Source organism: Drosophila guanche, unplaced genomic scaffold, assembly GCF_900245975.1.
Source record: "Drosophila guanche unplaced genomic scaffold, DGUA_6, whole genome shotgun sequence".
Lineage (NCBI taxonomy): Eukaryota > Metazoa > Arthropoda > Insecta > Diptera > Drosophilidae > Drosophila > Drosophila guanche.
The window spans coordinates 3,528,603-3,540,031 of record NW_022995744.1 but is presented as its reverse complement, the minus strand read 5'-3'; the positions used below and the strand labels follow the sequence as shown (position 1 = coordinate 3,540,031).

At 48.0% G+C, this 11,429-nt stretch overlaps 2 protein-coding genes across 7 annotated transcripts; one reads left to right on the top strand and one right to left on the bottom strand.

Moving 5' to 3' along the window:
- The first annotated feature begins 403 nt into the window (after window positions 1-403).
- LOC117580107 (drebrin-like protein) lies at window positions 404-11,242 on the top strand. 2 transcript variants are annotated; one of them, XM_034266380.1, is made up of 5 exons: window positions 404-1,078; window positions 1,174-1,625; window positions 1,692-1,868; window positions 1,927-2,086; window positions 11,115-11,242. In XM_034266380.1, exons 1-5 carry the CDS (start codon window positions 824-826, stop codon window positions 11,217-11,219), a joined length of 1,149 nt encoding a protein of 382 aa, XP_034122271.1. In that variant the 5' UTR covers window positions 404-823; the 3' UTR covers window positions 11,220-11,242. The 2 variants fall into 2 exon arrangements, with proteins under 2 accessions (XP_034122271.1, XP_034122269.1); XM_034266378.1 differs by lacking the exon at window positions 11,115-11,242 and adding an exon at window positions 2,463-3,257 and having other exon boundaries at window positions 406-1,078; window positions 1,927-2,405.
- LOC117580105 (BAG domain-containing protein Samui) lies at window positions 3,266-7,904 on the bottom strand. Of its 5 annotated transcripts, none has more exons than XM_034266371.1 (4): window positions 7,510-7,904; window positions 5,393-5,770; window positions 4,425-5,356; window positions 3,827-4,358 (listed from the first exon to the last, which is right to left on the bottom strand). In XM_034266371.1, the coding sequence occupies exons 1-4, from the start codon at window positions 7,789-7,791 to the stop codon at window positions 4,052-4,054; spliced, it is 1,899 nt and encodes a 632-aa protein (XP_034122262.1). In that variant the 5' UTR covers window positions 7,792-7,904; the 3' UTR covers window positions 3,827-4,051. The 5 variants fall into 5 exon arrangements, with proteins under 5 accessions (XP_034122264.1, XP_034122262.1, XP_034122263.1 ...); XM_034266372.1 differs by having other exon boundaries at window positions 4,425-5,586; window positions 5,662-5,770; window positions 7,510-7,900; XM_034266374.1 differs by lacking the exon at window positions 7,510-7,904 and adding an exon at window positions 6,024-6,152 and having other exon boundaries at window positions 4,425-5,586; window positions 5,662-5,770.
- Window positions 11,243-11,429: the final 187 nt, after the last annotated feature.

The following is an 11,429-nucleotide window of genomic DNA, read 5'->3' as shown; positions in this document are numbered from 1 at the left end:
GTCCTAAACATATTCTCTTAGAAAATTGATCCCGTCCATCTGATATAATTATACTTTCAGTGCTGAGAGATTTAAATAGCTTATAATATTAGGCGAACATAAAAATCGTGGAAAATGAATTTTTTTCATGGACAGAGAAAGATTAATCCATTGCTGACCAGTGGGTAAATTGAATGAACCCTGTTCTGTTGTTAGTAAGGAGGATATAGAAATTCAAAAGAATATTTCTATTCCATTTCTCTATTTCTATTATATTCTATTCAATTCTATTCTATTCTATTCTATTCTAATCTATTTTTTCAAATAGATGGGGATATGTGGGCTAATTTTTCTTACTCGGTCTATTTATGGTATATTTTGAAAAAAATAAGGTACGGTTCAGTATATTTCTGAGGGTCAGGCGGTATATTTTATATTGCAAAAACTGTGTAGCAAATATTTAAAAGTACATTTCAACTAGGCAAATTAACTAAATGGAAACGCTGCCCAGCCGTTACTTTTTATCACTGATGCACACGTGACTTGGAGAGCTGTGACCAGGAGCCGCGACCATCCTCGCCACTGGATATACGCAGAGACAAAGACTGGAAAATCAATCAGATCAGCCGCTATCCTATGCTGTTTGCTGTGTGTGTGCGAAAGAGTCGGCTGCAGTTGTGCATTTAATTAAAAACTAAGCCACTCCGAAGCCAGAGTTTGAGACATTGCGGGGCGTTGGCTTTCACTCGAACGACGTTGGACGACGACACAGGCACCCAAATAAGGTGAACCAGTGAAAGCTGGCCGAGATCTCTTTGTTCAAGGTCATTGGCAATCCCACACCATGGCCATCAGCTTTGAAAAGAATCGCTCACAAATCGTGGCCGCCTGGAAGGATGTGCTGGACGACAAGAGCGACACCAACTGGTCCCTTTTCGGTTACGAGGGCCAAACCAACGAATTGAAACTCGTGGCCTCCGGAGACGGCGGTGTGGAGGAGCTCACCGAGGATTTCAACAGTGGCAAGATCATGTACGCCTTCGTGCGCATTGAAGATCCAAAAACCGGCCTCAACAAGTACTTACTCATCAACTGGCAGGTGAGTCAGGACCAAGTCCCGCAGCCGCTAATCTTATCGCCAGACGCTTATCTAAACTCTAACCGGCTGCTTTGTTGTTGCTTTTTATGGTGAAGGGCGAAGGCGCACCTGTGCTACGTAAGGGCACCTGCGCTAACCACATACGTGACGTTAGCAATCTACTTTCCGGTGCCCACCTCACCATCAACGCCCGGAATGAGGATGACATCGACCTGGAGCGCCTGCTGAAAAAACTGAGCGCCGTCAGCTCTGCCTACAGCTTCAAGGCTCCTCGCGGCACCATGGAAGAACAGAAGGCGCCTGTGGGGACAAACTATACGCGTGTGATTCCAACCAAGGAGCTTAATGCCAGCGTCATGCAGGACTTCTGGAAAAAAGAAGAGGCCGAGGAGAAGCGCCGACTCGAGACCGAGAAAGATGCCAAACGTGTGGAGCTGCAGAAGCTGGAGCAGGAGGTTCGCAGCCGCGAGGAAAAGGAACACAAGGAGAGAGAGAAGCTAGTCATAAGCACCACCAAGCTCCAGCCGGCACATGTGCCCATCAAAACGTAACTACGATTGCCACCCATTAGCTTCAATAAGTTTGTGAAAACTTTTACCATTTGCACTTCTAGATCCCCGCAACCGCTGAGCCCCGAGAAAACCGCACCAGGATTTGGCAACAATTTGACGGATGCAGAGCGCATGCGTCAGGCACGTAACCAGGAGGCCCGAGAATTGATTGGCTCGCGTGTCGGCGCCGCCAAGGCCATGTTCACCAAGCACACCAGCGAGGGCCAGCTGCAATCCAAGTGAGAAATCCTTTCATTACTATGGCTCCAATACTAATAGTACGTTCTCTTCTCATAGACTTAACACGCAACCGCCGGCGAAACCAGCACGCAATTCCATTGCCCAGCGAATCAATGTGTTCAACCAGAACCAGCCTCAGGAAGCATCTGTGCCTTCAACACCACGCGCTGTGTCGACCATCAAGCTGCCAGAAGTAGTAGAGACTGCTGCCCCAGTCGCTCCTGCTCCTGCTCCTACTGCTGCACCGGTGGCAGCCGAAGTTGTCTCGACCATAACCGAGGTGGAGGCCGAGACGCATCCAGTGGACGACTTGCCCCTGGCCCACGAGAGCGAGCAGTTCTCGACCATTAAACGATCGCCTCACAGTAAAACCAACTCGCTGCAGTCGCAGTCGCCCGACGAGACAACGTCTTCAAATGAGACGGACACGGCGGTGTATCAGGAGGAGGAGGAGGTGCGCACCAAGGTGTCAGTCACAGTACAGCAGTCGCAGTCGACCAAGACTGGCGCCCTTAGCACTTTGGAAAGGAATACATGTAAGAAGAGTCAGTGTTTCAATGATTTCCCAACTAATGCTAATTTATTGTGTTTAGTGACCGATTTGGTCAACGAGGACGACTTCATATGCCAGGAGAGCCTGGGAGATCTGGGTCTGCGTGCCCGAGCACTGTACGACTACCAGGCAGCCGACGAGTCGGAAATCACATTCGATCCGGGCGATGTCATTACGCATATCGATCAAATCGATGAGGGTTGGTGGCAGGGCCTCGGCCCTGATGGAACCTATGGACTGTTTCCGGCAAACTATGTCGAGATCATCAACTAAGCAGCGACCCAAGTGCCAAGCAGCTGGGCCACCTTTTTGCTAGATATCTACATACATCCCTACTTTATGGAACCGGAAGAGAACTACTTAACATTTAATCCCAACTCTTGAACAATAATGCAACACAGAGAGAACCTAGGGGAGATTTAACGATGACTAAATATGACTATAAGGCGATTTCTATCGTACATCACGTCTGTTTTTACATACATATATTACATGGTACCACTTTATAAAACGTACATTGCATACATACATCCACACATATATATATATACTCGATGCCTCATATGCCACCCCATCTGTGTCTGTGTATAGATACTTATTATTATTATTATATGATTATACGATTGTTCGACTTTTAAGTGTCGAAACCATGTTGCGTCCTTTTAAAATGTTCTTAACATTACGAGTGCATACAGTGTAACCAACCACTACTTAGTCAGTATATAAGCCCCCTCTCCATCACATCCCATCCGCCCATCCCGGACTCTGTACATGTATTTAGATGGAGACCCCTTTGTAACCTTTTCGATAATAAACTTTGATAATTGTGCAACAATATTGTGGTATGGTCAACAATATCTACATTTATTCTCGTATTAATTAGTAGCATAAATAGTTATTCATAAGAGTTTTCAATAATTGTGTGTGTTGTTTGCCTTTGTTTAACAATTCAGATTCAACTGTAGCAAAGACGCGATGTAAGCGGTGCGCCCGGAGAGGTGTGGCTAGCAAGCTCAGCTCCATTTGCTGTAGATTTGTATGAGATCATACTGGTGCTCGCTGCTGCTACCTGCCATTCCGTCCGCAGTTGTCCCATCGGACTATTAAAACTGGACTCGTATAGTCGTGATCTTCTATCGCTTAAAAATAATCAGCTCTTTCAAGTGTCAAGCCACTGAGTTATCATTATAAATCGTTGCTAAATCGTGTTCGGTTTGTTAACTTTCAAATTCTATGCAGGCACTTTTTTGTGTTTCAATATATCAATATCAAAGTCCTTCCTAGCCTAATCTATGCGGTGTACGAAACGTACCATGTGGTGTATTGCGTGTTATGGGTGATGCTGATGCCTTTGTTATGTCACATGAGATTTGTATGCTTATATGTATGTGTGTGTGTGTAGTACGTATGTATATATGTATATGCATGTGTGCATGGAACACTATCAAAGATACTCGTATTCACATTCACTTCACATGCCGTTTAATCAATCAAGTTTTCGCTGTAACTTCCAAACAAAATCCTTTTCTCGCCGTCACTCGTCATTCTCCCGCCCAATCATCACTTGAATTTGGTTAATTTGCGTAGCTGTCTCGATGTGGTGGTCGCCTTGTAGAGGCGCTCTGTTCATCATTCGGACGTCGAGGTGGTTGTCTCAGTCGAAGAGACGGTTTGAGCCGCTTCGGCTGCTGCTAGCGGAGCCTCCACGGCAGTGTTGGAAGCGGATCCCTCCACAGCACTTGGTGGCGGAGGCAGAGGGATTGGCTCTTGAATCTTTGTAGCATCCTGTGGCTGTGGTGTGACCGGCTCTTGCACCTCTGCCGCAGCCTCTGTGGCCGCCTGCTCGATGACGGGAGGGCCCGCCTCTACTCCTGCCGCCAGCCTGGCGTTCTCCTCGGCCTTGGCCTCCAGCACATTTATTGAAGCCTGAATGCATCTGAAAGGATGAGGATCGATGGATTAACAATCTTGAACTGATATCTAAGGAGAAGACAGAACTTACTTGATGGCCTCTTTGCGGGCTAGACGAATGCTGTCCTTGCCGTTAGTGTCGATGGTGTCAAGCTTGAGTAGATTGCGGGTTAGCATCTCGTCCAGGTAGGCATACTCCTTCTCCTGACGCATGCCCTTGAACTGCTCTACCTTGGTCATCAGGTCGAGCACGTCGCGCTGGATGTCCTGAATCTTGTTGATCGAATCGAGAGTGTGGGGTGTCTGGGGTGGCAGTCCTGCAGCTCCATCTGCCGCAAACTGTTGCTCCGCCGGCTGCTGCTGCTGCTGAGTATTGAGTGGCGTTGGACGCGACTGCTGTGGCGAGTAGTGGGCCTGGGCCTGGGCCTGGGCCTGAGATTGGGCCTGGGCACTAGGCGGAGCATTCTGGTTTGGAATCTCCTTGTGGGCATTGATAATGGGCTCAGTCCGACCCTCCACGAAGATGGGAATAGTACGGATGAAGCTTCCCCCGGGCGTTTGTGGGGCAGGAGGCGGCGTCTGCTGCTTCTGCTGAGGATGCGTTTGCTGATGCGGGGCATAGTACGACTTAAACTGAGGCGGATGCTGCTGGGGCTGCTGTTGCGCTTGCTGATACTGCCCTTGCACCGGTGGACTGGTCTGAGTGCCAAACTGTGGCTGATGCACTCCAGGCGGGGGAGTGGGTCGCTGTTGTTGTTGGTACAGCAGGTTCTGCTGCTGTTGCTCTGGAGGAGGTGCAGAGTGAGAGCGGGCCGCCTGGTCTTGCTCTGCCACACTCTTCACGCCCATGTCCACAGTGTTGCGCAGACCATGCTGATTCAGATTAACGGGTGCGGCACAATCCACCTCGGAACGTCCGGCAGGATCCTCCGTTTGGATGGCCGCATCGCATAGGCGCTTTGAGGGCGACTGCGGCACCTGATGCTGCTGCTGCGGAACCACTGGCACGAACTGCTGCTGCTGTGGTGCCACAGGGTAATCCTGCTGGTAGTACTGCTTCTGCGGCTGCTGTGGAGGCACAGCCCCAGTCGCCTGTCCCGTGCCGCGCCTGGCCCCAAAGCCATCGGGGATGTACTGACGGAACTCCGAGGGCAGCCGGTTAAAGAAATCGTCGTCGTGGTCCATGTGATTGTTGGCACCGCCGGCCATGCGGCCGCGCCTGCCCATGGTCGAGAACTGGGGGAACCCAAAGTCTGCGTCGTCAAAATGGGAGGAAAAGGCATCGTCAGCATTCGTTTGGGGGGGACCGTGCAAACTACTCCGCTTACGTGAGTCACCGAAGCCGGCGAAGGGATCGTGGTGCATCCGCCCCATACGTGAGCGCGGAAACATGCTGTCCATGTCCATATCCATGTCGGGTTCGAATCCAAAAGTCGGCTGCAATCACAGATAAGATCGAGAGTTGTTATGAGAACAAGTGCGAATGCGAGTACGAAATGGGAAATATGTATGAGGTGTAGAGAATGTATAGTGTAAAGTGTTTGTCTCGGTGGGCGAATTGTTTATAAATAACAACATGACTCAGCGAGCGGCACTTGTCGTGAGCAGTCAGCAATAATTCGACACGAACACGAACAGCTGTTTGCATTGCCTGTAGAGAGGGTAGGGGTGCCACTTCGACGCCTCTTACCTTTGCAATCGTATTCCGGATTGTTTGCTCTATCAATTAACAGTAATTGTTGTTCTATTACAAATGTACTTTATTTTACTTCTGCTCTGTCTTTGTTCGTTAAAACGCTCCGTTCGGCGGAATGTGAATGAATGAGCAGAGTAATCGAACGCTGAAGCCGTTTTATAGCAGCTTTCGCCCACTCTCGGATCTTCTCCTGCGTTCTCGTAGTTTCTGTCTAGCTTTGCCTATCGCTCTCTGCCTCTCTCTCCCCCTCTTTTGTGCTTCCTATTAAGAAACTGAAACTGAGTCTGCCTTAAAGGACAGTCTCATTTTCTCACCCTCTTATGCAAGACCAACTGTAAACATGGCATTTTTGTGGGACGGTACATTAACTTGTTGATGACGTTTGAATGAGGAAACGTCACAGTGTTGTGGGCTCTGCTCTGCGTTGGCCAACAGAAAAATATCGCCCACGCCTCTCGTATTAGACAACTGACTTGCTTACACAAACGTACATAAATATATAGCGTCATTATATATTATATATTACTGTATGCTGCTGCCCACCTACTAAGGAAAACACACACACAGTCGGTAGTCGGTATTTCGCTAGAGAGCAGAAACACGTCAAGAGAAATAGAAACAGAGAGCTAGCCATAAAGCAAAAGAGAGTGAGAGCGAGCGAGGTTTTTTGTTTCTTCTAGAAATTTTCAAATATTTTCAGCGAATAGAGCGCCAAATCTTTTTGTTCTTGATAAATTGGATGGCTGGCCAATAGATTAGGCCACTAAAAAACTCGCCTGTACTTTTGGGTCTGCGGTAAATTTCCGCACGCGTTGCCGCATTAACCATACGAAGAGCTGCCCAGAAGAGTGCTTGACACGACAGCACCCTTTCCTTGCCTTTGCACCCGAACAAAAGCTCACAGAAGCCAGCAGAACAGCAGCGGCTAGGAGACAGCAGCCCAGTCTGAGTAGGTCAACAGTGTATGCATACATACTTGACACACTGTGCCCACAGCTGCCACAATGAGCTGGTTGGTTGGCTGATGGTTTCGGTGCATCTAGCAGCTGGGTACGAACGAACGCCCTCTCCTCCCACTCAGTGGGGGGCTTTTACGCAACCTCCAGCCGACTTTTCCATTTTTTGTGCCCGTTTATCGATGTGGAAAGTGTACAATGAGCCCGAGGGCACTGCGAGAACGTGAAGGATTCGTACATCCGCAAAAAAACAAAGTCAAACAATTGCAACGTCAGAGTACAGTAAAGCAGTGGAGAACGGCTGTCTACTAGGCAAATTTGTAATAAATGTCATGAGCATTCCACTCTGGAGCAGCTTCACTGTAATTGAATTTACACACAGCCGACTGTCAGCAGCAACAACAAAGACCACAGTAATACGCATCCGAATATGTCCAAGCGACCTTGCCTGGCGCCAACCTTGAGGCTCGCTCATCGCCGCTCGTCGCCTTATCCTTCACGACTAGCCCGGGAAGTCCACTCACCTGAAAGTGTTGCTGCTGTTGATTTGTGGGAACCTGCTGCTGAGGATGCTGCTGCTGGTGCGGGGGACGCTGCCTGGGCGATCCGTATCCGGGCAGGGTGCTGCTGTTGAATTGAGGATGCGGATGCGGCTGCTGTTGGTGCGGGGATCCGTGGGCACCGCTCACGTACTCCCGATTGATGGGTATATTGATGCCCGACACGTTTCCGGGACCTCCGTTTCCGCCCGCACTGGCCTGAGCCTGGGCATGGGCCTGATTCGCTGCTATCACAGTTGGCTTCATCTCAGTTTCGGAGTTGTTTCCTTAACCGATATCCCTGCCGTTACCGTTGCCGTCAACCGTAAACTTTCTCGAGTCCGGAGTGAATAGACAATTTTGTATTCTCTTCTTTGTTTTTTTTTTTTTTTTCAAAGTTTAGATCCGACTCCTGAGGCTTGTCGAAAAGGTTGCTGCGACAGAGATTAGTTTTCGTGGGGGGAATGGAGTGCGGTGGCGGGTTCACCTTGAACGGCAACAACGACGACGACGACGCGTGCTGCTCTGCTCGTTCTCGTATGTTCCGCTGCGTTGCGCGTTAATTTGCGCCGTTTTTCTGGGTGCTTCTCCTGCTGATACTTCTCAACGGCTGGGCTCCTGCAAAACACTATGTTGCTCTTGTCCCCTTCTCTGGGTGTGATGTCACTTCTGGCCCCACTTTCTAACACACACAGAGAGACACGCCGACACTTTTTTCAACTTCCACTTTTCGATTTTTGCTTTTTTAGTATTTCCGCTGCAATCTTTTGTCTCCCTTCCACGGCTCTGCCGTGTGTGTGCTTTTGTATTTCTATATTCAATTTAAAATATATATAGATTTTTTATTTTTGCACATTGCCGCGGACACACACACACACACACACGCACACTATCAAGCACACACTTTGATTTTGTTGTTGTTTATTTAGCCAAATATCCACGTTGTGTAGTCTTCCGTTCTTCACGCTGCCAAAGTTGCTCGTCGATTGAGCGCCATCGCCGTTTGCTGGTGGCCCCAAAGCAAATGGCTCCCGCTGTCGCCAGCTAACGTTGGGGCGCTGCTCTCATTGTCTCTCGCTCTCCCTCTCTGCGTAGCTTTGCCACGCGGTTTGTAAATATGTGTGTGTGTAAGCTTTGCTTGGCTTCTCTGCCATATGTCGACCCTGTCTCCGTGTCTCAGTCTCGTCTCTCCACACTCCACCAGTTTAAGGCCTAAATAGGTAAACATTTTACTGTCTCTCTCTCTCTCTCTCTCTCTGTCTGCTACTCTCCATCTGAGGGTCTCTGCTCTCTCAGGTTTTTGCACTGATCATTGCCCAAGATACACACACATCAGATTTATAAATAGACGGACGTGGAGACGACGCGACGATGGGGCCAGAAAGCTGGCCGAGAGCGTCTCTCAGAGACGAATTCCATGGTAGTCGTAGCAGTCGCATGGCTTCTAGAACGTGTAACCATAAGCCAGAGCGACGCCTACACGTCCGCCGCCACCACACATCCACTGCGTCACCAGCGGCACCAGGGGTAAACAGTTGTCGTCGCCCACTAGCGGAGTTGTTCAATCGTCAATCAATCCCTCAATGGATCAATCGTGACTAACGATCTTTCCTGCCGCAAACTTCTACCCCACTCGAGAACCATCACCGGCAACGGTAACGGACTTCTAAACTTTTTCTTGCAGCGCCAGAATGTCTTCTGCAATCAACTGATATGACGATCGACTGATAACTGCCAGCTGCTTACTGCATACTGCTCTCTGGCCAAACCAAAAACTGTTTACTTAGCTCTGTTGCCTTTTGTAGAACAATGCGTCACACATGGCCAAGGCATTTTCCTCAGAATGCCAAGTGATGCATTAGTATGTATGTTTGTACATTTGTATGTCCGGCGACACGCCTACACAGAAAGCTGCTTTAACCGTTCGATGTACATATGTATGTACATATTTATGTATGTACATATGTATTTTCCAAATATTTTCTAGCTTCGCGATCGAACAACAGCGTCGACCAAGCAAATAAAACTGAAATAATTCATAATTAAACATTGCACATTTCTTTATAGAGGGAATACGCATATGAATTCTACACAAATGATAATTTATTTTATTTACATATAATTATTATATTATCGTTATGTACGTACATACATATGTAGGAATATAAAATGTACATGTTTATATAGTAGATCGATATAACAGGTTGATAGATAGATAGATAAGAATATATACATATCTACATACATATGTATAAAGGGGAAAGCCATCCGATATAGACACAAAGGCGAAACGCAATGCAAAAATAAAGTCAAATTATAGAAATCTCTCCATGAACGAAAGATCGGAGTAAAATTTGTTAGGTTTTTAACAAAACATTCAGCGATATGCACGAGTTGCCGAGCTAGAGTGGGTGGTGATACTTCTAGTGAGAGTATCGCACGCGAATGCGTTCCTTTTATGGGACCCTGCAAAACCCGTCAAAACAAATCGAATCGAATGAGTCAGCCGCGTCAAGTGCCTATTGTGTGAAAAAGCTGAAATCGGAGAATGACTGAAAGCGATATACATAGGAGTTGGGAAGAATTGGAATAGCATTGGAATCAGAATTTATTTATTCAATGCAATTACTCAGAAAGTGTTTACATTCGGGGATGCTACATATCTATATTTGTATATTCAGTAAACCAATTTCTTAATGGGATCTATAATAATAAATTTGTGTTTACACTAGAGTCTGGTGACTAGAGCCAGTTCAGGTGCATTGAGTACAATGAGTGTTGGGGTAGGAGGAGAGCTTTTACTTTCGCATCTTTAAATATTTTCTTTATTCCATTGCTCTTCCGATCCCACTGTTACTTTGCCGCTAATCCCTTACAGCACTGCTTTATAGTTAGTGTCCAAATATGGCTTCCATTAACCGTTTCATGCGCGTGCATCGACAGTCTTTCCTTATGGCAGTGGGTGGGGAAATGGCAATTCCCTGATTATTGCTGGGGCGTTAATTGCCGACCGACAGGTACCGCTATACGTATGTATGTACGAGTATACATTGTACATACATATGTACATAAATATATGGCAACAAAACAAACGCCACCAAAACCTGGCCACCAATTATATAACTGAATCAAAGGTTTTTACGCACTCACTCTCCCTCTCTCTCCAGGCGTCTTACTCACTCTAACTGAGTCTCACTCACTCTCACTCTCCGTCTTGGCCTGGCTTTGAGTGAGCTTTAATTTTGGCGCGCTGCTACAGAGCGCATGCTCGGCACGGGTTCCCATTCATGACCCTCGGCTGTAGCGGGCTCTGCCACTAGCGCTGCCACTGCCGCTGTCGGTGCCATCCTCTGCCTTTTACACTCCACTCGAGTCTCGAGCCGAGCGAGTCCTGGCTGAGCTTTCCTTTCAGTCTCTGACCAGCGTTTGAGGCGTTTTGTTTGGCGCTCTCTATCTTCCACCTCACGACACTAACGCGGCGGCTGCAGCTCATTTTTTGTTTCCTTTCCTTCCACTTTTCTTGCGCTGCGTTTCTTGCGGTTTGCCTTTCATTGTTTCTCCTACTACTTGGTCGCTTTGTGGCTGCTGTTGTTGCTGTTGTGGCCGTGGTTACTGCTGCTCCCCGCCCCCGATACACACGCTGCTGGCACGGCACCACGGCGAGGCAGAAACACAACAGTAAACGGCAGCCCTAACTGTCAAAAAATTTAATTTTTGCCTTCACACTGAGAGAAAAGCGACTCGGAAACTCGTAAACTCGTAAATTCGGAACGGGTCTAAAAACGAATCAAAATTTCTACGTTTGCGGCCGCTGCGGCCTCCTCGTCGTGATATAACAGTCTGTGAGGAGTTGCTGTGTTCCGCTCACCTTGCGCGACCCTCTCTCCCTCCCACTCAGTCGTGGG